The sequence below is a fragment of the Carcharodon carcharias genome, chromosome 8 (genome assembly GCF_017639515.1).
Source record: "Carcharodon carcharias isolate sCarCar2 chromosome 8, sCarCar2.pri, whole genome shotgun sequence".
In the NCBI taxonomy this organism is placed as follows: Eukaryota; Metazoa; Chordata; class Chondrichthyes; order Lamniformes; family Lamnidae; genus Carcharodon; species Carcharodon carcharias.
Genome location: NC_054474.1, coordinates 40,113,264 through 40,140,953, shown reverse-complemented (window position 1 = coordinate 40,140,953; position 27,690 = coordinate 40,113,264). Strand labels below are relative to the sequence as shown.

The 27,690-nt window shown below is 41.3% G+C and overlaps 1 protein-coding gene across 1 annotated transcript; it reads right to left on the bottom strand.

Moving 5' to 3' along the window:
- Positions 1-3,707: 3,707 nt before the first annotated feature.
- LOC121280717 (cytochrome P450 2U1) lies at positions 3,708-27,117 on the bottom strand. Its single transcript, XM_041192835.1, has 5 exons — positions 26,673-27,117; positions 13,302-13,937; positions 10,735-10,896; positions 7,888-8,055; positions 3,708-4,379 (listed from the first exon to the last, which is right to left on the bottom strand). Exons 1-5 carry the CDS (start codon positions 27,088-27,090, stop codon positions 4,201-4,203), a joined length of 1,563 nt encoding a protein of 520 aa, XP_041048769.1. The 5' UTR covers positions 27,091-27,117; the 3' UTR covers positions 3,708-4,200.
- Positions 27,118-27,690: the final 573 nt, after the last annotated feature.

The following is a 27,690-nucleotide window of genomic DNA, read 5'->3' as shown; positions in this document are numbered from 1 at the left end:
TGAATTGGTAACAAGTTCAACTTCCAGTTATAGTTAGTGAGCTTCAGATTATATACTGAGATGTCCTACAAGAATTTAAAACTTGGTCTGCTAGTAAGCTTAAAGGTTTCCTCGAGTCTCTGTTAGTGATAGTGTAGCCCAGCAAGCCGCACCCTCTGGTTATTGACCTCTTCCTGTTGTTATTGGATGGATGAACGCTTGTGTGAGAAATTGTATTTAATTTCTCTAATTAGTTTCTCTAAGATGCATTATAAAGTGGAAATGAATCTAAATTTTCAAATGAGATGAATGGATTCAGCTTAGTCCAGTTGATCCATGTCTGATTTACTTGTTTGAACCCCACTCCAGGAGCTGACATGTCCAGAAACGGCATGATCTCTGCCCAGCATACCTAATAAAGCTGCTGGCAGAACCATGTCAAGTTGGTCTGTTGGCCTCATTTGTTGTAATACTGGCGAGCTGCTGGTACAAATCTGCCCCATTGGCAGTTCATTGATTGCAACAGAGAAAAGAATTTAACTACCTTGGACTCTTATTCCTACCAGCTTCACAATAAGGCAAGTACAAATGTTGAATCTTGTCTCTTTCGGTAGAGGCTTCACAGGATCCTTCCTAAAAGCCTCTAATGTTAATTTTAAATTGGTGAGCTGAGGGTCTTGCAGAACAAGCAAAGAAACAGGAATTTTGATGGCCAATCAATTCTACTTATTTGCATTAAACAAAGGTCTCATTAATTCTGTGCAAAATAGCACATGTTGAACACATAACTAATACAAGGAAATTTTAGGATGCACGTAACAGTAAGGTTCTAGTAAGGTTCTGAACTTGCAATCTTCTAGCTCCCAACTCAGTTTCTAATGGTGGTAAAAATTCCTGAAAGTGAAAGTATGTCTTTGATGCTATCTTTTTAAAAGGCATTGAGACACTTAAGCTCTTACAAAATAAATCAAGATCTGTTGCTTCTCCTTCTAGAATGGATGCTGGCCAGGATAGTGAGGGCGCTTAACTGAAAGAGGCTTTGCTAGGAAAACATTTAATTATTTTTTTAAAGTCAGGATGTAATCCATTTTTTAAAACTGTCCCTAATGGTAAGACCCCTTGAGGGGGTCTTATGGGAAAAATTCTTTCCAAGGGTGACTAATGCTAGATTTTTGCTTAGAATTTGATCATTCTCACCTTATGGTTAACATTCCATTTTCCAATTGATGAGTAGAATGTATCACAAATGATACATGTAGTAATCTTGTTCAAGGGAAAAATGCACCACAATTAGAGGTGACGGTTCTAAATAATTAAGTAACTTAATTTAAAGAAGCAAAGAACTTAATTTTCACCATTGAATTGGTAGAATATTCTTGAGAAAACCCTGCATCTCAAGATGAAAAATAATGCATCTACATCAAAAATGACAAGGACCATTAACTCTTGTGTACATAAAGTCTTGCATTATTCAGCAGCTTGCAAAGAAGAAAATTCTAATATTGATCCATTAAAATTTAATGGTCAAAAATGTTCCAATACCATTGCTCAGTTCACCACACCCTCATCACTCAACTACCAACAATCTCTATCAGGACTCATACCTAACTTGGATATGCTTCACCTCGCCCTCACTTACAAGAGCTGAAAACCTCAAACCCACATCGCAAAGCTTGCAAATACTAGCAGCTAGTCAACCATGACAACCACAACAGCTAGATACATTGCATGACACTCAATGACACTCTTCCTTCTCTCTTGCAGAAGGTGACACACAATCTGAGGCAACAGGAATTAACCAGAGAGGGAAAGGCACACCTGAATGTCCTAATTCCCTTGCAAGAAACAGTGTTGGCCATTATGGAAAGGGCCATTGCTGAGGACTTAGCCAGTACTGTGGCTGAAGATGTTGAAAGTAAGTGTTTCTGCAGACTTGATCCTCTTTCTCACATCCCACTACTCCCCACTGTACAATTTCTTCTGACTGAAAAACTACTAATGATGTAAGTACTTCTTATTTTCTCCTCTCCCCTCAGCTCTACCCTTATCCCTTTTTCCTTTCATAAAAAATACAACCTGCCCAGGCAATGGAGGAAGAGCAAGATGACATTGAAGATGAAAACATACCATCATCCTATTCCAATCATAGTCAGCCAGTTCAGATACTGGCACTGTGCATAATTTAGAAGATAGAATAGAGGTGGGATCTGTACATGGTGAGACATCAGGCACAAGTGTGCTGCAGCCAGAGCAAGTGGAAGATAGCAAAGGTCCCAGCTTGGAGGGCAAGGCCGTGCACTTGTTCTGCTGCAGACTCTGATGATGACTTTGATAGGCCAGGCTTCAGAAGGTTGATGGATTACACACCAAAATGCTTGGTGCACTGTAAATCTTGCCAGAAAGCCTGCATTTAAAGTTGAGTGTGGAGAAATCTGGTACCAACTTGGCACAAGATTTTCTGGGAAGCCATCTTTTCCAACATGAAATGGGTGATCACCAATGTTCCCTCTAAGCTGTGTGGATGCTGTAAGTTCTTGTTCAGATCGAGCATAATTCAGTCCCGTTAAGTTACCTTGCATGCATGGCCCTGCAAAAAAAAAGTTAAGGGCTCACACACTTAACTGAATAAGCCACACACACAACAAAAAAAAAAATAAAGGGAACAGAGTGGCCACCTTTGTCAACACACCTGTAGATGCCATGATGCACAATCTGCTGGTTGATGTCTCAGATTCAACAGCAGCACAAGCAATATATACTCACATCTGAGTGCTGCAGTGGATTTGTGTACATGTGTGTGAAGGAGCTTCCAGAGTGTCACAACACTCCTGAAATCTGTTCTGTAACACATCTGCTCCCTAAAGAGCTTCTGCCATTATGGCCTTCCGTTGAGAGCCCTTCTCCCCATCCTTCGAGCAACTTGTCCTATTGCGTATGGCCTCTGCTCATCCTTCCAGTCCTGCTAATGTCAAGGGGAAGGCGTATGAGGCAACCTATCTCTGGGAGCATTTTTGTGCACAAGCATTTAAGTCATCAAAAAATACTTCAGCACCAACTAGACCAACCTGTAGATTAGTGAAACTTGAAACAATTATAGAAAAGTATGTGATATGCATAGAACTGCAACAGAGGAACTAATTCAGCAACTAACATGGAAGTAGTCAATGACTCTTTTAAATAGCATTGGGTGCCTCACATTATTCAATGCATGTTCAGCTGTAGAAGGTTCAGTGTAGGCTGGAGCTCCAAAATAGCAGTACTGGTGTCAAATCAGCGTAGCAAGCTGATCAGCATAATGATCTGATTGCTCTCCGCACTTCTGGTGGACACTAGTGCAGGTGCTAATCCCTTTACCAATATGGTAACCAGCACACTTCAAATCAGTGTGCGGCACGCTGTGGATGCCATTTTGGAACTTAAGAGTACATTTGAAAAAAGGTGTTACTGAGCCCAATTTGCCCTCTAAGATGTGCATATTGCACATCTTTTACAGAATACACAACTTCTTGTGTCATGGTACTAAGCCACTTAGCTAGTAAATAAGCATTTTCCAAATGAACCAGCTGCTGTACCCTTTTTCTATAGCTAATTGCCATTTTTTTCCTTCAGTCAAATCCAAAGCAGTAAATATAACAAATATAACAATTCACCCTTCAGACCAGTGATTTTCATTTCCTTGAGCTTGTGCCTTTCCTTGAATAAAAATTGAATGCTGAAAGGCAACCATATTCACAAAGGTATAAAAGCTGTATTTCCATTAAATTGTTTGCACTGCTTGTTCCACATGTTCATTGTAAATAGTAGACAGTCTTTAAAAGTGAAATACATAAAATAAAATAATCTTAAGTGTCTTAAGTACTGATGTCAAATCCAGGATGACAAAGAAAATAGGAAATTTTCAAGTATTTGATCATATTCTGTACAGGAATAATAAATATTCTATCAAGGAGTGAGTTTGGAACTGATTTTAGCTTTTCTGCTAATTGAAAGCAGCAGCAAAGTAACACCATAGGCGACACATCTGAGTTATCAATATTGCACCACAAATAAAGGAGGCAAGTTAGAAATTGGCATCTTAGGCAAAATAAACAGTCAACATAGTATGGATTGTTAGTGAGTTCTAATGGATATAATATTGAGGGAGGATAAAAAGATAGAGACTTCCTTGTCTGTATTGCAGATTCTAAACCTTGAAGACGGTGACTCATTTCAACAAGTAGTTTATCGCTTGACAGGAATGATTTTAAAAGGATCTGGAGACAGTGTTAGGCCAAACTGGCCGATCATATTTGGTACATCACTGCCTTCAGGAAGTCTGAAGCAGAATGATTGTAGGAGGGTGCTGAAGATCAGGAAGAGTTCCATCTTTGCCATCTGCTCTCCCATACAGATCCGTTTTCCTAATCAAAGAAACAGAACAGATCAATATAAAGCACCCTGGTATTGTATCATAGAACACCATCCTTAGTCATCCACAGCATGCATTATAATATAGCTCCACTCCTATCTCTGCTGAAATGCATCAGATTTCTTTCTTAACACACACTGCCCTTCATAACGTGTGGACACCCACTAAACACACCAGAGAAAAAGTTCTTGACTCTTCAAGTGCAAGTGAGTTTTTAATTCCACAGCAGCAAAAGCCACATGTACTCAACATCTGAGTGTTGCAGTGGAAGTTCAGACTGCTGCCTTCATGGTTGTGGGACAAGTGTGCAAAGGAGCTTCCAGAGTGTCACAGCATTCCTGAAATCTGTTCTTTAACAAATTTGTTCCCTAAAGAGCTTCTGCCGATATGGCATCTTGCTGAGAGCCCTTCTCCCCATCCTTCTCCTCCTTCTAGAAGCCTGTCCTACTGTGTATTTTAGTTTTACTGCCAAACAACATCATTGGCACTGAAAATTAACTTTAGAAATGTGGTGTCTCATTCCTTAGATTTTAATTATTGTTGAAGATTTTTCGCTCTATTGTCTCTCTCAATCCCATCTTTCTTTCTGTCCCACTGTTTCACTTTCTGCGCATAATTTGCCAATGAATTAAATATTTTAATATCCGGTTCCTAGTTTGGCTCTGCATGTCTTAGTAAGGATTAAACAATCTGATTGGCTAAGGAAACACACCATTGTTTGCCCTACTCACACAGGTCCCTAAACTCCTGCAAAGGGCACCATGTTGTTTTAGCTCTCTAAAACTGCATGTTCCAGTGCAAAAGTCCACAAAGTCTGTGGGCAAGTGTAAGTGGCTGCGCACTGCTTATTTGTTGGTGCCTGAAAAATGTTGCCCAATGTGTTATATGAAGTGTTGTATCACAAAGTGTCTTAGCTCCACTATAATATAATGGACTTGGATCATAAAATAACGCTACAACTATCTACAGTCAAATGTATTCCCTAGAGGTAAAGAAACCGTAGGAACCTTAGGTTGTTTCTTCCTATAACATTCAGTTACTGTATAAAAAGCTGTACTAGTCCTATGCCTTAACATTTCCTTGTTTTCTCTTGCTTGACAGCAAGAGAGGGAGAGAGAAAAGCACCCCAGTTTTAAAACATAGGAACAAAGAAGGACTGAAACACTGGCAAGTACATAATATTTCTCTTTTTACCATGTAGAATGGCATAGCAATTGAAACAAATACAGCTTTTCATTTATATAGCTGATTGTGAATAGAGTTCTGTACTGACTGAGTCAGCTGACAATATGTTGTAGACACTTGTTTCATATTTTCCTAATGGCTAAATTAAACCCACTATCATTTTAAAGACACACAGCGATTCATTTACTGAAATCAAAAGGAGTACAGCAATGTTAGAATGTCCCATTGTCTTGAGGTGTCCCATTTTTCCTCTGTACTGGATTGCTTTATGCTGCATTAGATGAGAGGAGTGTTGAATTCACATCTTAAAGTGATATTACTGTTAAGTACATAGGATAGTCTCAATTAACACAACACGATAGTTTTTAACTAACACAAATAAAGACAATGACAATGAAAATGCCATTCCATTCCTTCAGAACCAAATAATTAATATTATTCCCAAGTCTTCAACACTTCAAAATGCAGCTTTTGAAGTAAACATTGCCTGAGAGACGGAAAATAGAGAGTAGTTTTCTCCCCCCAGACTGAAGGGATATATACTGTGTTTTTTCCCAGGAAACAATATTAAGACCACTGCTCTTTTTGATATATATCAATATCTTGGACTTGGATATAGGAGGCATAATTTCAAAGTTTACAGATGACACAAAACTTGGAAATGTACTAAACTGGGAATATGATAGTAACAGACTTCAGGTCAATATGGACATGAACAGAAGTCAAAATAAGGCAAGTAAAAAGAAATTATGAGTTGGATTACTCAAGAATTAAAACAACATAGTAAAATATTTTATATAAATAGAAAAAGGAAAGTTAGCATGGATATCATAGAATGGTTACAGCAAAAGAGACCACCATTTGGCCCTAGCTCTCGAAAGCAGCAATTCACCTAGTGTCACTTCCCACCTTCTCTCCTTAACGCTGTATGTTCCTCCTTTTCAGATAATAATCTAATTGCTTATTGAATGCCTTGATTGAACCTGCCTCCACCAAACTCTTGGGCAGTACATTCTAGATCCTAACCACTCACTGCAAAATGATTTTTTTCATGTCGCCATTGCTTCTTTTGCCAATTACCTTAGTGCCCTCTGGTTCTCGATCATTCCACCAATGGGAACAGTTTCTGTCCAGACCCTTCATGATTTTGACTACGTTTATCAACCTTCTCTTCTTCCAAGGAAAACAGTCCCAACTTCTCCAGTCTATGTAACTGAAGTTCCTCATCCCTGGAACCATTCTTGTGAACCTTTTCTGTGCTCGCTCTAATGCCTTCTCTCTAATCCTTCCTAAAGTGTGGCACCCAGAACTGGACACAATGCTCCAATTGAAGTTGAACCAGTGTTTTACACAAGTTTAACATAACTTCCTTGCCTTTGTACTCTATACCCCTATTAATAAACATAGGATGTTGCATGCTTTACTTAGCACTCTCTCAACCTGTCCTGCCATCTTCAATGATTTATGCATGTATACACTGAGGTCCTTCTGCTCCTGCACGTCTTTAGAATTGTACCCTTTACATTATATTATTTCTCAGCATTCCTTCTACCAAAATGAGTCACTTCACATTTCTCTACATTGAATTTCATCTGCTATTTGCCTGCCCATTCTATCAACTTGTCTATATCCTTTCAAATTTCTGCACTATCTTCTTCACAATTCAAATACTTTCAAGTTCTGTTGCTGCAAATTTTGAAATTGTACCCTGTACACCAAGGTCTAGGTCATATATATATATATATTAGGAAGAGCAGGTCCTAACGTGGATCCTTGGGGAATTCCACTATAAACCTTCCTCCAGTTTGAAAAACATTAATTAGTAACTACTCTCTGTTTCCTGTCACTCAGCTAATTTTGTATCCATGTTGCCACAGTGCCTTTTATTCCATGAGCTTTAACTTTGCTCACAAGTCTTGTGCAACACTTTATCAGATGCCTTTTGGAAGTTGACATATACTACATCAACAACCCTACCCCTCATCAACTCTCTTTGTTACCTCCTCAAAAAACTCAAGCAAGTTAGTCAAACACAATTTTTCCTTTACAAATGCATGCTGACTCTCCTTAACTAACCCACATTTGCCCATATGACTATTACTTTTGTCCAAATTTATCATTTCTAGAAGTTTTCCCATCACCAAGGTTAAACTGACTGTCCTGTAAATGCTGGGCTTATCTTTACACCCTTTTCGAACAAGGGTATAACATTTGCAATTCTCCAATCCTCTGTGCTGAAAAATGGCAGTGAGCTCAAATTGCAGAAACGTGAAAAAAATGTTAAAGGGGGATATTTCACAAAAAAAAAGCTCTACCTATTCCAAATGGCATAAATGCTTCATTTTTCACAATATTTCCATCTGCATCCAAGAAGCGAGAAGGATTAAATTCATCAGGATGTTCCCACATGCTTGGATCTCTATGCACTGACCACAGATTTGCAACCACTATACTTCCCTTGGGTATAGTATAATCTTTAAAGTCTGGAAAAAAAATACAAATTAGCATCATACACGAGGGAGGGGATTAGTAACAGAACTTGAATTCAATCTGATTTTTATTTCTTTTAGTCCCATTTTCCCTGTCTGTTTAACATTTTATATAGTTATAAATTAAAGTTGGTAATTTCTAGTTTCAGTACAAATATATTTAAGAAAATATATATATTTTAGATTTTATTCTTTTTCCCGCCCCCATTTTATCCTCTGCTGCCCTCATCGGGTGTTCCTGCAATATTAGTTAAGAGATGGCCACATGCATCCTGGAGTGGTTCAAAATAGTTCAATGACTGTTGAAGCTTACTAGGAGTGCTAGCCCAAACCGTTCAAAAGCATGGCTCTCATTAACGGCACTACAAATGTGCAACAAAATCACATCAGCCTTTTGAGTAAACTGTTGTCTGGCCAGGGAAATGTACAGACTCGAATATGCTTGCCAGTTTCCTTTTGCATCTGAGAAGTACACAGGGTTTTAAGATTGCAGCAAAACATGATATAGAGGGTGTTGAGATATGGTTTTAACATATTACTAATTGATCTACTATAATATTGCACTTCAGAGGTTGGAGGATACTGTTTATATGGAAATGTCTTATGTAGCATTATGATAAATTAGCAGATGCACTGCTTGGGAAAATGGGACTAATTTGTAAGGATTCACAAGGGGATTCAAGATGGCTCAAAGTGAGCAGGGCAATTGTGTAAATTTTTGGAACTTAGAGGAGTATTTGAGGATTAGGGAGAAGTGGTCATATACACCGGATAAGTAAGTAATTAAGGGACAGAAAAACATATCGAGTAACAGATTAAGTACAGAATATGGGTGGGCTGGGAGGTGGGGAAGGTATTGATGTCGTGAGCACTTCAGGTAGGGTGTGGGATGGGTAGGGTGAATTTGAGTTCATGGCTATGGCAAGGGAACATTTGTAGTGTCAACATTAGCTGTGGGGGTGAACTATTCGGGGAAAGTTATTGAGAACGGGGGTAATAAATAATTGAGATGGGTAGTTACAGTGGGACAGTTGAGAGCTGACTAAGCAACATAAAGGGTGAATAGTGGACACATGCAGAGCGGTCAACAGCTGGAAATGTGAAGACTTGGAAATGGGCATTTGGCAAATAAAATACTGTAGAATACAAGATGCAGACCAATTTTTTTTAACCCACTGCATGTTGACAAATATTTAGTACAGATAAAATTAACTGAACTGCTCACATTATCTATCAAGGAAAAATAGGGTGTAGCAATTAAAGCTAGGAAGATTTCAAAATTGATTCATTGAAATAAGTTATATATGTATTCTTATTTGGAGAAACAAAAATTAAGACAACAAAAGTTAAGACAGGTTCTTTCTATCTGTCCCTTTCATCTAAATAAATAACTGAAAATTTACCTGAAAAATTCTACAGCTAGCTTTCAAATCATTTAGAAAGAAACCAAAAGTTCCTTCCTGCACTGAGGAAATATACCCTTTTTGGAAGCAGACAAAATGTCAGCTATCCCATATGATGGGACATGCTCAAACTGCCACCTCCCTGAAGCTGATGAGAGCAATAATCTGGGGCAAAATATCAACATCAAGCCTAAGTTTTTGAGAGGTGCTAAGACCCTGACAAGAAAATGTTAATGAATCTACTAAAAGGCTCAAAATTCATCTACATAGATAAGTTTAATTTAATTATTCTGAAGTATGCCTTTTTATATCCTATACTAAACATTCTATTTTGGACGTTAGAAACTTCAGTCACTGAGGGAAAAAAACCTAACTGGTGTATTACTTCTTTGGCAGATATATATAGGCCTCATAGTTACAGGTAAATCTGGATCGAGTTATGCTTTGTCCTTCTTTCAACCAAAGCATGGTCCATGATGGAGCACTACACACATGAACCACAAACTATCTTTTCTTTTTTTAATATATTAATAATATAGACTAGATGACGGTGCACCTGAGGCTTACTACCATCCAATGACCTCTGCCCTGAACCTTCCTTGTAATTTCTAAACAATTTTAACAGCCAGGCCTCATTTCCATAAATTTACTACAGCCCAAACCCAAACAAATCCACTACCTAGCTATTGGTGGGGGGAATTTAACAGCAGGAGGCCACAGCCAGGAAACAGTCCCAGCAGTCACAAGTAGTTGTGGGGGTGCTCTGGCCCCGCAGGTGGGACTGGCAACAAGGTATCAAAACTTGCCTTGCTAGGCCCTTTTTGCTCATGCTCTGACATCTGGTCTCCAACTAAAATTCAAGATCAGGTCCCAATGACATAATTAGATCCAATCTGCATATTTAAAGAAAGACTCCACAGCCTTCCAGCTGAAGGATCCTACTCGTCTGCTCAAAGAAACACCTTAACATGGGAACATGGCAATAAGGCAGCAGGATCAGAGGAGGGAAGCCACTTCTATCACTTAAACCACCCACCTACCCATTTTCCATGCTGGGGGTGGGGCTTAGAATCAGGACCAGAGAGTGAGACAGTCAATCTCACGATTATTTTGAGTATGTTGTTAATTTCTGTCAGATTAATAATATTAAAAGTGTAGCACATAGAATATAATTTGGTTAACTCTGTCCCTGTTTCAACATAAAATCTGGCGGATCTTTCATGAATACCTTTAGCATGTTTAATAACTGTTAATTCAGCAGCACCCTTACCAACAGTTTCTGATGCCATATGTGGAATGGCAAGTGGAACCACCGTGGTCATCCGCTGAATTTCCATTATTGTTGCTTCTGTGAAGGGCATATGAAGTTTGTCTTTGAGAGAAGGTGGTCTAGACTCACCAACAACAATGCTGATCTCTCTTTGAACCTTTTCTACAAAAAAAAATTAAAGTCATGTTTACGGAACGTTCCAACACTCTGCATTAGAATACCTGGCTACACATAGTCTGGGAGCAGACATTTTGTTTACGAAGCCATAAAAATTTTGCTCCAGTTAGATTATGAATGAGAGTAGATTGACAGCAATGTAATTATGACCTTACTGGAACAAAAAACCATAATGATTTAAGAATAAGTTCTACACAAAATGTCTGCTTCCAACAGCTAAAAAGCTTTGACAAACAGCTCTAGAGTTTAAAATAAAGACAATCAAGGGTGTTTCCTATCATCTTTGGGCATAACATTTGGAATTGTATGGCGAGTTATATTTGCTTTTTAAAAATGCAAGTCTCTAAAAAGTCTGTCCTCCTCAATAAAATAATTGCAACACTATTGGGCAAAATTGCTTGACAAATCATTGCAGTTCTGCTGTCATGCCATGACAATCAACACTGTCTCATTACACATGGCCACAAGAATTAGGAGTTGGCCATTCGACCCCATTCAGCCTGATCTACCATTCGATAAGATCATGACTGATCTTATTGTAGCTTCAACTCTACATTCCTGTCTGCCCCATAACCCTCACTCCCCTGTCAGTCAAGAATCTAACTAACTCAGCCTTGAATTTATTCAATGACCCAGCCTCTACTGCTCTCTGGAGAAGAGAATTCCACAGGCGAACGACCTCAGAGAGAAAAAAAATTCTCCTTATCTCTATCTGAAATGAGAGACCCCTAATTTTTAAACTGTGTACCCTAGTTCCAGATTCTCCCACAAGTGGAAACATCCTCTCAGCATCCACCCTGTCAAGTCCCTCAGGATCTTATATGTTTCAATAAGATCACTTCTCATTCTTCTAAATTCCAAATGGTAAAGTCCAAACCTGCTCAACCTTTCCTCAGAAGATAACCCCTTCATCCCAGGAATCAGTCAAGTGAACCTTCTCTGAACTGCTTCTAATGCAATTATATCCTGTACAAAACTGTACACGGTACTCCAGATGTGGTCTAATGAAGGCCCTGTGCAGCTGCAGCAACACTTCCCTACTTTTATAGTTGAATCTCCTTGCAATAGACAACAACATTCTATTTGCCTTCCTAATAACTTGCTGTACCTGCTTACTAACTTTTTGTGATTCATGTACCAGGGCAACCAGATCCCTCTGTATCTCCGAGTTCTGCAGTCTCTCTCCATTCAAATAACATACTGCTTTTCTCTTCTTCCTGCCAAAGTGGACAAGTTCACATTTTCCCATATTGTACTCCATTTGCCAAATTTTTGCCCACACACCTAACCTCGGTAAATCCCTTTGTAGACTCTTTGTCTTCTTGACAATGTACTTTCCTCCCTATATTTGGGTCATCAGCAAATTTAGCTTCATGCAAGTCATTGATATAGATTGTAAATTGTTGAGTCCCCAGCACCTATCCGTGGCATTCCACTATTAATAGCTTGCCAGCCCAAAAATGACCCATTTATCCATATTCGCTGCTTCCAGTTAGCTAACTGATCCTCTTTCCATACTAATATGTTACCCCCTACACCATGAACTCTTATTTTGCATAGTAACCCTTGATCTGGCACCTTTAGCCTCTAATCAATGCTGCTACCCTACTCTACTCAATACTGCATTCAATATTTCTCAGTTCATGAATCATCAGTCTATTTCAGCATAGCATGGTAAAGCTCAGCCCCACATGCTGCAAGCAACAATTGCAATTTTTCTTAATTATAACTGCTTTGTCATTTTACAACAAAGGACATTAAAGAAAGATTTAATAGAGACCTTAAAATTATTAAGGGCTTTGGTAAGAGTTAAATAAGATCATCAATTTCAGCGAGAGAAGGGTCAATAACTGGGTGACACAAATTTAAGGTAATTGGGAGAAAAAGTACAGGTAAGATGAGGCGAATGCATTATGATCTGGAATGACTGCCTGAAGGGGTGGTGAAAGCATGTTCAATCATAACTTTCAGAAGGGAATTTGATAAATAATTAAAATGAAAAGTTTTGCAGGGTTATGGGAAAAGGGCACGGAAACAGGACTAATTAGATAGTTATTTCAAAGAGCCGGCACAGGCACGATAAGCCAAACAATGTCCTTCTGCACTATATAATTCCATGATACATTGCCCCAGAGTTTAAAAACATCTTGTGGGGCAATTAGCAAGTGTATCATGTAGCTTGACACAAAGCAGTGTCACTGCACTGTGCCACATATGGATACTTATATGCTTTAAAAAGAATTGGGAAAAACAAAGTTGGGCAAGTTTTCATATGTATTGAAAAGCATAACTGTGTTACTTGTACAAAATAAATATGATCTTTCAACCCATTATTTACAAACCTTTTCCCAGTGATCCCCTGTATTAAGCATATTGAATCAGTTATGTACCTTGAATTTCCGGATGTGCAGCCATAAAGAGAATAGCCCACAACACAGTGTTGGATGTCGTGTCTGTCCCTGCTACAAAGAGATCCCCAATTATATAAAATAAATAATCTTCACTGAAGCTTGTATTTTGGTTTCTTTGTATTTCATAGTCTACTTCTTTCAGGTAAAAATCAACAAAATCACGTGGGTTTTCAGGGTCCATAGTCTTTCGGTGCTGAGCAATAATGTTTTTCAGGAACGCAGTTACATCTTTTACTGTTTGGGCAACCTCCTTGAAAGGCCCAAAGGGTAAATACTGAAGTAAAGGAATTATATTGATGAGCATTGCAGGGCTGTTTGATGCTAATTTCATCCCTCGGACAATCAAACTCAACATGGTTCTAAATTCCTCATCTTCATAATCAAACCGTTTCCCAAAACACATTGAGCAAATGATGTTAGACACAGCATTATTAATGACATGAAAAGGAGAGAAGGCTGTTCCCACTGCTTTGGAAAACTCCAACTTCACAAACTGCAGTTCCTCTATGATTTTAGGCTCTAGATCAAGTTTCCCGAAACCAAAGTGTCTCAGTGTCGAGAGGGAAAATTTTCTTTGTTGCTTCCAGACCACACCATATGGTGCAAAGACTATCCCTGAAAATAATCACAAAAGTACTTATTATTACTTTAAAGAGCACTTGCAATCTCCTAAATGGTTACATCATCTTAAATGTTCCGAAGCCAGATGCTTGTGCACTGCTTACTATCTTTCAGTTGCACTTCATGTTGTTTCAAAACTGCTATTTAAAGGGAACTTGGGAGTACACATTTGGGCTGGATTTTCATTCTCAAGGCAGGTCACAGGAGTCGGAAAAATTCCTGGCTCAGCCTGCCTGCTTCAGGAGAAAGTGCCAGAAGAGCTGGGATTTTCATTCGGGGGGCGGGCAGGCAGGTGTGGGCTGCAGTTGGACCAGCCGACCAGGGAAAATGTTTAAAGGCAGCCACAGGGTGGTGCTGAACTGTTTCAACAGTGTGATAGATTTCTGGGCTCTCAGCCAAGCCTCATTATATATTCATGGCTGAGAGCCCAGAAATCCATTACAGCACTGAAACAACTGAGCCCCAGGGAAAACATTGTTTGATTGACAGCTCTGCTTCTCTGATCTCTTCTGTCAGTCAACCAATGTTTATTTACACAAGATAAAGAGATTTCAAGTGCTTTCAGTGCCTGCTATTGATACATTAAGTGGTCTGGATGATTGGCATTTTTATTGGCCTGCGGTAAAAAGGAGTTTTTTTTTAAGGAAGTGGAAAGTTATCAATAAGTGACTGTTTTTAAAGTGAAAGCAAAATAAAGTAGATGCTGGAAATCTGAAATAAAAACAAAAAATGCTGGAAAAACTCAACAGGGGAGATTCTGGAGGGGTGAAAATGGCAGCAGGGAGCCAATTCCGGATTCCTGACCATATTCCTGGGATTTCTGATTTTTAGTAGAGTCTTTTAAGGGTGCAGGCAAGCTCGGGTTGCAAGCCTGCATCCTGCACTCCCAACCTGGCTGGCTCCTTGTAGAGATAGGCATGTCTTGGTCCTCCGCAATTTTCATGGAGCTGCGCCAACTTTTCAGCATCTGTGGAGAGAGAAACAGAGTTAACGTTTTGAAGAAGTCATTTGGACTCGAAAAGTTAACTCTGTTTCTCTCTCCACAGATGCTGCCAGACCTGCTGAGTTTTTCCAGCATTGACTGTTTTTAAAGCTTTTTTTTTCACACATCCTATTGTCACTATAAGGTTAACTGCTTCTATACAGTGTATAGTGGCTGAGTGGGCATGGAAGTGTAATACCTTGATATGGGGTGCACATGAGGGGCCATAGTGGGTTTGTGGGGTTACACCCTGGCTTGGGGAGCATGAAGAGAACCTTTTGAACTTGCCTTTCAAAAGGGTCTTTCATCCAGACTATGGATTGTGGAACCTCTGAGGTACCATGAACCACAACTCTTTGAAAAGTTGGCGCAACTCCACGAAAATTGCGGAGGACCAGGATATGCCTATCTCTACAAGGAGCCGGCCAGGTTGGGAGTGCAGGATGCAGGCTTGCAACCCGAGCCTGCCTGCACCCTTAAAAGACTCTAATAAAAATCGGAAATCCCGGGAATATGGTCAGGAATCCGGAATTGGCTCCCTGCTGCCATTTTCACCCCTCCAGAATCTCCCCAACTCCCATGAAAATCCAGCCCTTTGTGAAAAAACTCTTCTTTAATGACATTACAAGGTTGTTCCCAGCAATTGACAGTCATTACTTGAGTGGCACTTTGTTAAAGCAGGGATGTCAAAATAGTAAAACTGAGTTCTGAAAACGAGCGCAAAGGGTTAACTGAGTCCAATAGTATGTATATACTACACCTTCATAACATCTGATTGTGACTTTTCAGTTGAATACACTTTCTCTTTAATACTTAAATAATTGCTGACCAACAGGACTGAAGAAGACATTAACAAATGATTTAGTAAGAGACAAGTGATTTACAAGCTTCTTGACATCATGAATCATGAAGTGTTTTCCAGTATCATAACATGCAACAGTTAACATTTCCATTATAGAGTATTTTTTGGTGCACATAGCTCCAGATACATTACAATTTCAGTAATAGACAGAAGTGCTGAATGGATGATCATCATGGCCTTCTCCTGAGACTCCACTGTCACAGAATCAATTCACTTCCCTCCACATGATACCTAAAACAATGAGTGCACTGAATACAGCAAAAACTCTTAGCCTGAACAACATCCAAGCAGTACTGAAGATTTGTGCTCCAGAACTAGCTGTGCCTCTAGCTAAGCTGTTCAAGTAATGCTACCCTAGTGTCTACCCAACAATGCGGAAAATTGCCCAGGTGTATCCGGTTCACAAATCAAGGCAATCCAATCCAGTCAACTACCAACTCATCAGTCTACCATCAATCATTGCCCTTGTGTGAGCCATGTGCAAAATGCACTGCAGTAAACTCATCGTGGTCCTTCAACCACACCATCCAAAACCTCGACCTCTACCAGCCAGAACAGGGTTGTCCAACATGCAGCCCGTGGGCCACAATCTGGCCTGCATACTCACCGTTCAAGATGCAGGTAAGTGGAAGTAACAGATCTGCAAGGAACTGCTCCTCTAATCACAGGCCGGTTCTCTCCCGTTTTTTTTTTGATATCAGCAGCAAATGCAGGAAAGTCTGCGATTGGAGGAGCAGTGAGCACCGTGAAAGTAAATGCATTCTCTCTCCGCCTTTGGCCACCTTCTCCCTTACCCTCCTGTGTAGGTGCCAGGCCCCTAAAGGAGCACAAGATGGTAGAGAGGACCAAAGAAGCCATGAGGAACAGCACTCACAGCAACAATGCCCACCGAGCCTCCAGATTGGAGCAGCTGGATTCTCCGACAGGGCGGAGTGAGGATGCACACCTTGACAGCCGTCCCGGATTCCTCATTAAAGGTAAAGTGTGCAAACTTTCCAAGCCCAGCGGGGGTTGAGTGGGTTTGCGTGAGTGTGCGTGTGAGTGAGCGAGTAAGAGAGAGAGCGAGAAAGTGAGTGTGAGGACCCTAAGACTGGGAATTAACCAGACACACACACACCCCCTTCCCCTCCTCCCTCCCCAAAAGCCTTTCTATAAAGCAGGCTGCTGGAGAAGGAAAACCCAGGTTGAAAGGCAACCCGCTTCCAACCCCCACTTTCATATGAATTCTGCTGAGTCCAGTTTGAAGTGTGTGCCACCACAGGTAAATGCAAAGATGGTGTTACTTAAACCCAACTCCTTAACTTGGCCCCGGTCCCCACTCCCTTCCTTGGGGATCATGACATGGGGCCCACTCTGTCTCTCTCTAGCTCTGCTTCTTAAGTGGAAAGGCAAAAAAGGCTTCACTGGTTAGCTCTGTTGCTTTGCACTTTTTAATGGCTATTCTAATTAAATACTTCTTTAAATTATCAATTTATTGCTTTGATATTGATTTTTAAAAATAAATTCATGTTTAATGTTGTGCCAAACCTTATTTTTCTGAAATTTGCTTATTGGCCCCTTGAGTGAGAAAAAACTGAAATATGGCCCCTCATACGAATAGGTTCGATAACCCTGACCTTGAAGTTTAAGGGGAACAGATGCATTGGAACGCCACACCTTGCAAGTTCCCCTCCAAGCCACACACCATCCTGACTTGGAACTATATCACCATTCCTTCACTGTCGCTGCATCAAAATTCTGGCACTCCATTCCAAACAGCACTGTGGGTTACCTGCATCAGACAGACTGCAGCAGTTCAAGAAGACGGCTCACCACCATGTTCTCAAGGGCATTTAGGGATGTACGATAATGCCCACATACTATGATGGAGCAAAATCAACAGTAAAGTGATGGAAGGGGTTATGGACAGTGCTACCAAGTAACATCTACTCACCAATAAACTACTCATTGCCAGGACCACTTGACTCCAGATGTTACAGCCTTGGTCCAAACTCGAGTGCCGAATGTCAGAGGTGACCGTGGCTGCCCTTAATATCAAAGCAGCATTTGACCGAGTTTGGCATCAAGGAGTCCTTGTAAAATTGAAGTCAATAGAAATCAAGGGAAAACTCTTCTCTAGCTGGAATCATACCTAGCAGAAAGTAGCACATAAAAAGATGGTTGTTGGAGGCCTATTATCTCAAGCCCACAGCACTGTTGCAGTAGTTCCTCAGAAAAATGTCCTAGGCCCAAGCATCTTCAGCTGCTTCAGCAATGACTTTCCTTCCATAGTGGGGATGTTCACAGATGATTGCACAATGTTCAATTCCATTTGCAACTCCTCAGTCTGTGCTTGCATGTCATAAGAGCTGGATAATATTCAGAATTGGGCAGATTAAATGGCAAGTAAAATTCATGCCACACAAGTGCCAGGCAATGAATATTTCCAACAAGACAGATTAATTACACCATAAATGTAGATTGTAAATAGCTGAATCCCAAGTACTGATCCTTGCAATAGGCTGCTAGTAGGAACCTGCCATCCTGAAAATGTCACTTTTTTCCGACAGTTTCTGTCCATTAACCAATTCTCAATCCATGCTAATACATCACCCCCAATCCCAGGAGTCCTAATTTTGTGTAATAACCTCTTGTGGCAACTTAGCTTCACAGATGCTACCGAACTTGCTAAGGCATTTTCAATCTTTCATTTCAGATTTATAGCATCCGCAGTATTTTGCTTTTGATCAGGGATCCTATATAGGGTGAACTTCACTGAACTAGCTAAAGCTCAGTGTAGCTCACCTCAACATGCAAGTTCAAATGCAAGTGCTTCACACATTGACAGGCAGAAACTGGAAGTGTTACACAAGCACAGGGCCAATATTTAAAAGTACCCCATGACATCAGAGTTGATTGATGCAAAACTTTTATAATCTTTTAAAAGGATGTTCATGGACATAATTTGTCCCTTGCACATTGGGTATAATTTGGGGAGAGAGTGCGGGGGTGAGGTGGATCACCATTGCACTCGTTTTTTTGAGCAAAATATTTCTTGGGTCCAAACCCCATCAAAACGTACACAAACTGGAAGCCAGCAACTTCTAAGTGTTCAAGGCATCTGCCTGAAATAGGTATTACGCACCATGAATATGAAAATTAAGGTCCTAGTGCCTGTCTTAGAATCCTGCTTCAAAGAACATGGTCAGCTGGGCACAGCATGTGCCACTCAGCTTTTCAGCATCCACAGCAGGCTAATCAGCAGACCAAAAAGGAACTGCTGGAGGCAGACTACAAACACGTAACTAACTTCTTTATACTTTTATTTCTGTAGAACAAGGAACAATAGTGCTTCTCTTGACTCCACTGAAATACGACAAGCTATTTTGAAAAATATATCTTAAATGCTCATTGGCCTGAAACGTTAACTCTGTTTCTCTCTCCACAGAAACTGCCTGACCTGCTGAGTATTTCAACCACTTTTTGTTTATGTTTCAGATTTTCAGCATCCACTGTAAGTTGTCTAGAGAAATATAGGCCTGGATACAAGGAGAGCTCCTTGCTCTTCTTCACTGCATGAAGAAGTCTGTGCGATGTTTATAAATGCACACATGCAGGCTGATATGCTCAGCCAGAAAACTGTACCTCTGACCATGTAGCACTTCCCTGCTGCCCAAAAGTGTCAATCAAAATCACATAATCAAGTCCCATGCTAGGCTATCCATATATAACAGGTTTTGATTTGTAGGTGACTTAGTCTGTTTATGGAGAGCCTTTTTATTCGTTCAAATTAGGAGATAACTGAACTATCTCTGCAGCATGTTGGTACATTAAGATGTGCCACCGTGATAGCACAAAACAACACTACAAACAGCACTTTATTATACCCTTTATTTCCAACATGCCTTTGCACCATCCTTACAGCTTCACCCTCTCCCAACTGTCAATTTGATCTATGCTGCGTGACGAGGCACTTTCTTTCTAACCACAAATGGAGAACTAATCTTTGTCAGACATCGTACTCAGCAACCAGGCTGAGCAGTAACATGGCTCGTGACTTGTACTTTTATTGGATGGAGCAACAGTTCCAGCTATGACTACAATCTGCCCCCACAGTACTATCTTCAAACTATTATTACACCAAGTCATTACAGAATTAGTTTCACAAGAATTTGATTCTAATCTGTTCTGTAAATTACCCTGTGATTTTATACAGTGTCAGTTCTTTATCAATTTTGATTCTTCAGGAACCAGACAATATTTTTGAGGCAGGAGGTGGGTGAAGACAACTTTATTTCCCTTTAGGTTTATGAGGGGAGGCCACTGGAATTTTTTTTCTTTTTTTTACATTTTGGGTTTTTTCGTTGGGGGAAAGGGGCTTTTGCTGTGTTTTTTTTTTGTCCCTTTGAGGACCTTTCCTTGTGTTGTCTCTCCACCTTCCAGTTTTTTTCTGTCTTTTTAAGTGAACAGTGCTCACTGTTCTAGCCTTCATGGTTTCAATTATTCTATTTAACTGAAGTGTATAGCATTTTATGCAGTAACCATTTATAGTCTTTTCAGAGCTAGCAGGCTGACCGTGTTTCTGGCATTTTCAGCTTTCATTTCAGAGCTCTTGTAAATATAGGAACAGAGGTGCATGAATGCCACTAGGAGTGACCCTTCTTTCCAGTTTCTATCTTTCCCAGTTAGGAAATCCTTAACATTTCACTTAGTACTTCCCCATGGTTGCAAAGCTAAGATGAAAAGCTCATCTTGCAGAGAAGATCAAGTAATACAACATTTGTCACTTACTGTTTCTCCCTCAGCTTTTGTTACTGTTTTGAAGCCATTTTTTTTTGTTTCTGTCTTGTTTCACTCTTCCTTTCCTTACTTCCCTTAACACTCCCTGAAGAGCCAATGATTAAATAGCATACTGTATAAAAAGAAAAGGAAGGCGATGGTGTAGTGGTATTGTCGCTGGGTCCCAGAGACCCAGGGTAATGCTCTGGGGTCATGGCTTCAAATCCTGCCACAGCAATGGTTGAAGTTGAATTCAAAAAAAATCTGGAATTAAAAGTCTAATGATGACCATGAAACCATTGTCATTGTTGTAAAAACCCCATCTTCACGAAGGAAATCTGCTGTCCTTACTGGTCTGGCCTACATGCGACTCCAGACGTACAGCTATGTAGTTGACTCTTAAATGCCCTCTGAAATGGCCTAGCAAGCCACTCAGTTGTATCAAACTGCTACAAAGTCTCCAAAAAAAAGTGAAACCGGACAGACCACCAGACATCAATCTAGACACCGGAAACGACGTGACAAACTCAGCCCTGGTGACCCTGCAAAGTCCACCTTACTAACATCTGAGGCCTAGTGCCAAAATTGGGAGAGCAGCCTTACAGGCTAGTCAAGCAATAGCCCGACATAGTCATCCACACAAAATCAATACACTCAACAACCCAGGGTATGTCCTACCCCGACAGTGGCGGCACAGCGTATACAGTCGGAAAGGAGTTGCCCTGGGAGTCCTCAACATTGACACCGGCCCCCACTTTGGTCTCATAGCATCAGGCCAAACATGGGCAAGGGAATCTCCTGCTGATTACCACATACCACTCCCCCTCAGCTGATGAATCAGTACTCCATGTTGAACACCACTGGGTGGAAGCACTGAGGGTGGCAAGGGCACAGAATGTACTCTGGATGGGGGAGCTCAATGTCCATCACCAAGAATGGCTCATTAACACCATTACTGATTGAGCTGGCCAAGTCCTAAATGACATAGCTGCTAGACTGGGTCTGCTGCAGGTGGTGCGGGAACCGACCTTGATATCATCCTCAACAATCTGCCTGCCGCAGATGCACCTGTCCATGATAGTATTGGTAAAAGTGACCAGCGCACACAGTCGTCATGGAGGCAAAGTCCTGCCTTCACATAGAATACCCTGCATCATGTTGTGTGGCACTACCACTGTGCTAAATGGGATAGATTTCAAACAGATCTAGCATCTCAAGACTGGGCATCCATGAGGCACTCTGGGCCATCAGCAACAGCAGAATTGTACTCAAACACAATCTGTAACCTTATGGACCGGCATAACCCCACTCTACCATTACCATCAAGGCAGGGGATCAATCCTGGTTCAATGAAGAGTGCAGGAGGGCATGCCAGGAGCAGCACCAGGAATACCTAAAAATGAGGTGTCAACCTGGGGAAGCTATAACACAGGACTATTGCCTGCCAAACAGCATAAGCAGCAAGTGATAGATGGAGCTAAATGATCCCATAACCAACGAATAAGATCTAAACTCTGCAGTCCTGCCACATTCAGTCGTGAATGGTGGTGGGCAATTAAGCAACTCACTGGAGGAGGAAACTCCACAAATTTTCCCATCCTCAATGATGGGGGAGCCCAGCACATCAGTGCAAAACATAAGGCTGAAGCATTTTCTACAACCTTCAGCCAGAAGTGCCAAGTGGGTGATCCATCTTGGCCTCCTCCGGAGGTCCACACCATCACAGATGCCAATCTTCAGCCAATTTGATTCAATCCATGTGATATCAAGAAACGGCTGAAGGCACTGAATACTGCAAAGGCTATGGACCCTGACAATATTCCAGCAATAGTACTAAAGACTTGTGCTCCAGAACTTGCCACGTCCCTAGCCAAGCTGTTCTAGTACAGCTACAACCCTGCCATCTACCCAGCTATGTGGAAAACTTCCCAGGTGTGTACTGTCCACAAAAAGCAGGACAAATCCAACCCGGCTAATTACTGCCCCATCAGTCTACTCTCGATCATCAGTAAAGTGATGGAAGGGATCAAAAACAGTGCAATCAAGCAGCACTTGCTTAGCAATAACCTGATCACTGATGCCCAGTTTGGGTTCCGCCAGGGCCACTCAGCTCCTGACCCCATTACAGCCTTGGTTCAAACATGGACAAAAGAACTAAACTCCCGGGATGAGAGTGACTGCCTTTGACATCAAAGTCACATTTGACCGAGTGCAGCATCAAGGAGCCCTTGCAAAACTGGAGTCAATGGGAATTGGGAGAAAACTCTCCACTGGTAGTCATACTTAGCACAAAGGAAGATGGCTGTGGTTGTTGGAGGTCAATCACCTCAGTTCCAGGACATCACTGCAGGAGTTCCTTAGAGTAGTGTCTTCGGCCCAACCATCTTTAGCTGCTTCATCAATGATCTTCCTTCCATCATAAGGTCAAAAGTGGGGATACTCGCTAATGATTGCACAATGTACAGCACCATTCGCAACTCCTCAGATACTGAAGCAGTCCATGTCCAAACGCAGCAAGACCTGGACAATAGCCAGGCTTAGGCTGATAAGTGACAAGTAGGACTGGCTGGCTGGCAGGAAGCAGAGTATGCATAAATGGGTATTTTTCGGATTGGCAGGATATAATGAGTGGAGTCCCACAGTGGTCTGTACTGGGGCCTCAACTTTTTACAATTTACATCAATGACTTAGATGAGGGGAGTAAAGACATAGTAGCTAATTTTGCAGATGACACAAAGATAGGTAGGAAAGTGTGTTGTGAAGAGGACATGAAGAGGTTGCAGATGGATATAGATAGGTTGAGTGATTGGGCAACAATCTGGCAAATGGAGTTTAATGTAGGAAAATATGAAGTTGTTCACTTTGACAAGAAGAGCAAAAAAGCAGAGTATTACTTAAATAGAGAACGGCTGCATAATTCTGAGGTGGAGGGATCTAGGTGTTCTAGTACAAGTCACAAAAAGTTAGTATGCAGGTACAAAATGTAATTAAGATAAAAGCAAAAAATTGCGGATGCTGGAAATCTGAAACAAAAACAAAAATACCTGGAAAAACTCAGCAGGTCTGGCAGCAGTTAATGTTTCGAGTCCAAATGAGTAATTAAGGCACCTAATGGAATGCTATCCTTTACTATGAGGGATTGAACATAAAAGTAAGGATTGGCTCTACTCTGAAGAGTCATACAGCCTCAAAATGTTAATTCTGTTTTTCTCTCCACAGATGCTATTAGACCTGCTGAATTTTTCCAGCATTTTCTGTTTTTGTTTCAGATTTCCAGCATCCGCAGTATTTTACTTTTATTATATAAAAGTAAAGATACTATGCTTCAGTTATACAGGGCATTGGTGAGACTGCACCTTGAATACTGTGCAGTTTTGGTCTCCTTATTTAAGGAAGAATGTAAATGCATTGGAGCAGTTCAAAGGAGGTTTACTAGATTGACAACTGGAATGAGTGGGTTGTCATGAGGAAACGTTGGACAGACTGGGCTTGTTTCCACTGGAGTTTAGAAGGGTAAGGGGTGATTTGATTGAAGTGTACAAGATTCTGAACGGCCTTGACAAGGTGGATGTCAAAAGGATGTTTCCTCTTGTGGGTGAGTCCAGAACTAGTGGGCAATTGTTTTAAAATTAGGGGTCACCTTTTTGGGACAGAGATGAGGAGAAATTTCTCTCAGAGGTTTGTACGACTTTGGAATTCTCTGCCTCAGAAGGTGGTGGAGGAGGTGTCTTAGAATATTTTTAAGGCAGAGGTAGATAGATTCTGAAGAAGGAGGGCCATACAGGCTTGAAATGTTAACTCTGTTTCTCTCTCCACAGATGCTGCTAGACCTGAGTTTTTCCAGCATTTTCTGTTTTTTTTCAGATTTCCAGCATCCGCAGTATTTTGCTTTTATCTTAAGATTGAGACCCTTGCCTAATCAGAATCTAAGGTTATCGGGGTTAGATGGGAGAAATCGAAACACAAGAGCATCAGCCATGATCTTATTGAATGGCGGAGCAGGCTCAAAGGGCTAAATGGTCAACTCCTGTCCCTATTTCTAATGCTCTTAGGTTAACATTCACGCCACACAAGTGCCAAGCAATGACCATCTCCAACAAGAGAGAATCTAACCATTGCCCGTTGACATTCATTGGCATTACTATCACGGAATCCTCCACTATCAACATCATGGGGGTTACCATTCACCAGAAACTGAACCGGACTAGCCATATAAATACTGTGGCTACAAGGGCACATCAGAGGCTAGGAATCCTGCAATGTGTAACTCATCTCCTGACTCCCTAAAGCCTGTCCACTATCTACAAGGCACAAGTCAGAAGTGCGATGGAATACTTCCCACTTGCCTAAATGAGGCAGCTCCCACAACACTCAAGAAACTTGACACTGTCCAGAATAAAGCAGCCTACTTGATTGGCACCATATCCACAAACATTCACTCCCTCCATCACTGATGCACAGGACCAGCAGTGTGTACCATCTGCAAGACGCACTGCAGGAATTCACCAAGGCTCCTTAGACAGCACCTTCCAAACCCACAACCACTACCATCTAGAAAGACAACAGCAGCAGACAGATGGGAACACCACCACCTGGAAGATTCTCTCCAAGTCACTCACCATCCTGACTTGGAAATATATCACCATTCCTTCACTGTCGCTGGGTCAAAATCCTGGAACTCCCTTCCTAACAGCACCATGGGTGTACCTACACCACATGGACTGCTGCGGTTCAAGAGGCAGCTCACCACCACCTTCTCAAGGGCAATTAGGGATGGGCAATAAATGCTGGCCCAACCAGCGAAGCCTACATCCTGTAAATGAAAAAAAAAATACACACTCATCTGGGAGAACTTAGGTGGCAGTGAAGATGCTAATTTAGAAAACATTAATCACTTGTCTGTATCTGGAATGTGGAATAATATACAAGATTCATGACTATTTTTTATTAAAATTGCATAAGACTGTGGGGTGAAATTCTATTTAAGATAATTTTTCTCTAATTACAAACTAATTAACAAGTTCAGACAACTGCACAGCTTTAAAAATGCAGGCTTAATAAGGTTCTGTCGAAGGGTCATGAGGACTCGAAACGTCAACTCTTTTCTTCTCTGCCGATGCTGCCAGACCTGCTGAGTTTTTCCAGGTAATTCTGTTATTGTTTTTGTTTTGGATTTCCAGCATCCGCAGTTTTTTTGTTTTTATAGGCTTAATAAGGATGCAATTTTGTTATCAAGTCATCAATTGCAGAAGAAAATGGACTACTGCACTGTTTTTTTGTTGTTGAGAACTTGCACCTCTTCATATGTCCACCTAAATATATATACATTTTGTAACAGTACATTGCATTTATTTCATTCACAAGCAATATCAAACATTCAACAAACATTCACACCACATAAACACTTTGATGCGCACTCAACTTTTATGTGTGTTGTCCTACTCTGACCTTGGCCCACTATACTGTTCTAAAGTTCAAGGAAAAGGGCATCATTTTTTCGATTAAGACAACATTTGAGTTCAACAATTTTAAATCATAAGAACCACTCCCAGTTTTTTTCACAGCAGCTATCGGTAATGATTCGGCCACTGTCATCTCATCCAAGCCCATCTTTACTTGCCCCATAGCATGCATCATCCTTTTTTCATTTAGTCTCTCCTGCATTCCACCCTCTCACAGACATTCCGTATTTTTTCCCTCCCCTCACTCCAATCCCTGCCTGCGTATTTGGTTAAAGCCTGTAAGATCCCTAACTTTTTCCCAGTTGTGATGGTAGGTCACTGACCTGAAACATTGACTTTGCCTCCCTCTCTCCAAAGATGCTACCTGACTTGCTGAGTATTTCCAGCTTTTCCTGTTCTTATTTCATATTTCCAGCATCTGGCCTTTGTATTTGGCTTTTTTCTATTTAATCAGTGGGTATTCTATCATCCACTGGTACTCTTTTTCTATAACCAAGTGATACTGTTATCCCCTGGCGCACTCTTTAGTCGGTCAGTGCTCTTGTCACCCACTGGCATTTTCCTTAGTTGGTGCTGTCACCCTTTAGCACTCTCTTTATCCAGTTAGTTTCTGTCACCCACTGGCACTCTTTAATCGGTTGGTGCTCTCTTTCTCTCTCTCTAACCTTTGCGCTGGGTTATGATGGTGATCAGAGGGATGGTGGGTCTGTCGGAGAACACCTCGGCGTTGCGCTGTAGCGCATCTCTAACCATCTGGAAGCCGCTGAGGACGACCAGGAGCCGACTGCCCAGGTGCAGGCTGCAAATGTCGCCATACGCCTTGCCCAGGGCGGTGAACTGCAGGTGCGGCGGGAGTTGAGCCCCGGAACCGGTTCTCCAGGAGGGCAGCGTGCCGATCAGGGGCCAGCAGGGCGGGCCGGGGGGCAGCCTGTGCCGAACCCGGGTCCTGCGCTTCAGGAGGTAGCGGGTCAGCAAGAGAGCAGCAAGCGCCAACAAGACAGGCGTTAGACATTGACCGGGGGACTGACCCGCCACCGGGGTTTGATCGGCTCCCAGACTCTGACCGGCTGCCGTTGCCGCCATTTTGTCGTCGTCGCCGCCGCCGCCTGGCTCCGCCCGTGACGTCAGCGGCAGACCGGGGTCAAAGTGCAAAGATGCCTTTTCATCATCAGGAGACACTGGGTTTGGCCTCGTGACAGCAGATAGAAAGGTGGGGTCACAATTAATGAAGAACTAAACTACAAAACAAATCAAATTAAAATAACTTGGATTAAATGCATGTAATCCTGGTTGCCACACACCAGGAGAGCCTCCATGTGCACGAGAGGGACATACAGCGGAGAGCAACATTAATAATCTCAAGTGGATCAACCACGAGGAAAGAGGCATAAACTCTGCTGTCTAAAGTATTAAAGTACCTGAAACTCAAAATATAATTTTAAGGTTTATTGGACTAGTAGAACAGGAAAACCAGAAAGTTAAATTAGTTAAACTTGAAACAATTTAGAAAAAATATTTATTCAAAAGTGATAAATATTTGGAATTATCTAGTGGAATCAAAAACTGGCTCAAGATATACTAAGCATCTTGATTTGCGGTACGAGACAAAAACAAAACTTTATTAATGTCAAACCTTGTACCTTAATTCAGGCCTGCTCAGTAGTTATCCTTCCATAATGGCCT

Excerpts from the sequence above, each read along its gene's own strand:
- LOC121280717 (XM_041192835.1), bottom strand. The coding sequence starts at position 27,090 with ATGGCGGCAACGGCAGCCGGTCAGAGTCTGGGAGCCGATCAAACCCCG. Across the intron at positions 8,056-10,734 it reads TATGGCATCAGAAACTGTTG|ACTTTAAAGATTATACTATA; the intron begins GTAAGGGTGCTG and ends TTTTTTTTCCAG. Across the intron at positions 4,380-7,887 it reads ATTTATGCCATTTGGAATAG|GAAAACGGATCTGTATGGGA; the intron begins GTAGAGCTTTTT and ends TTCTTTGATTAG.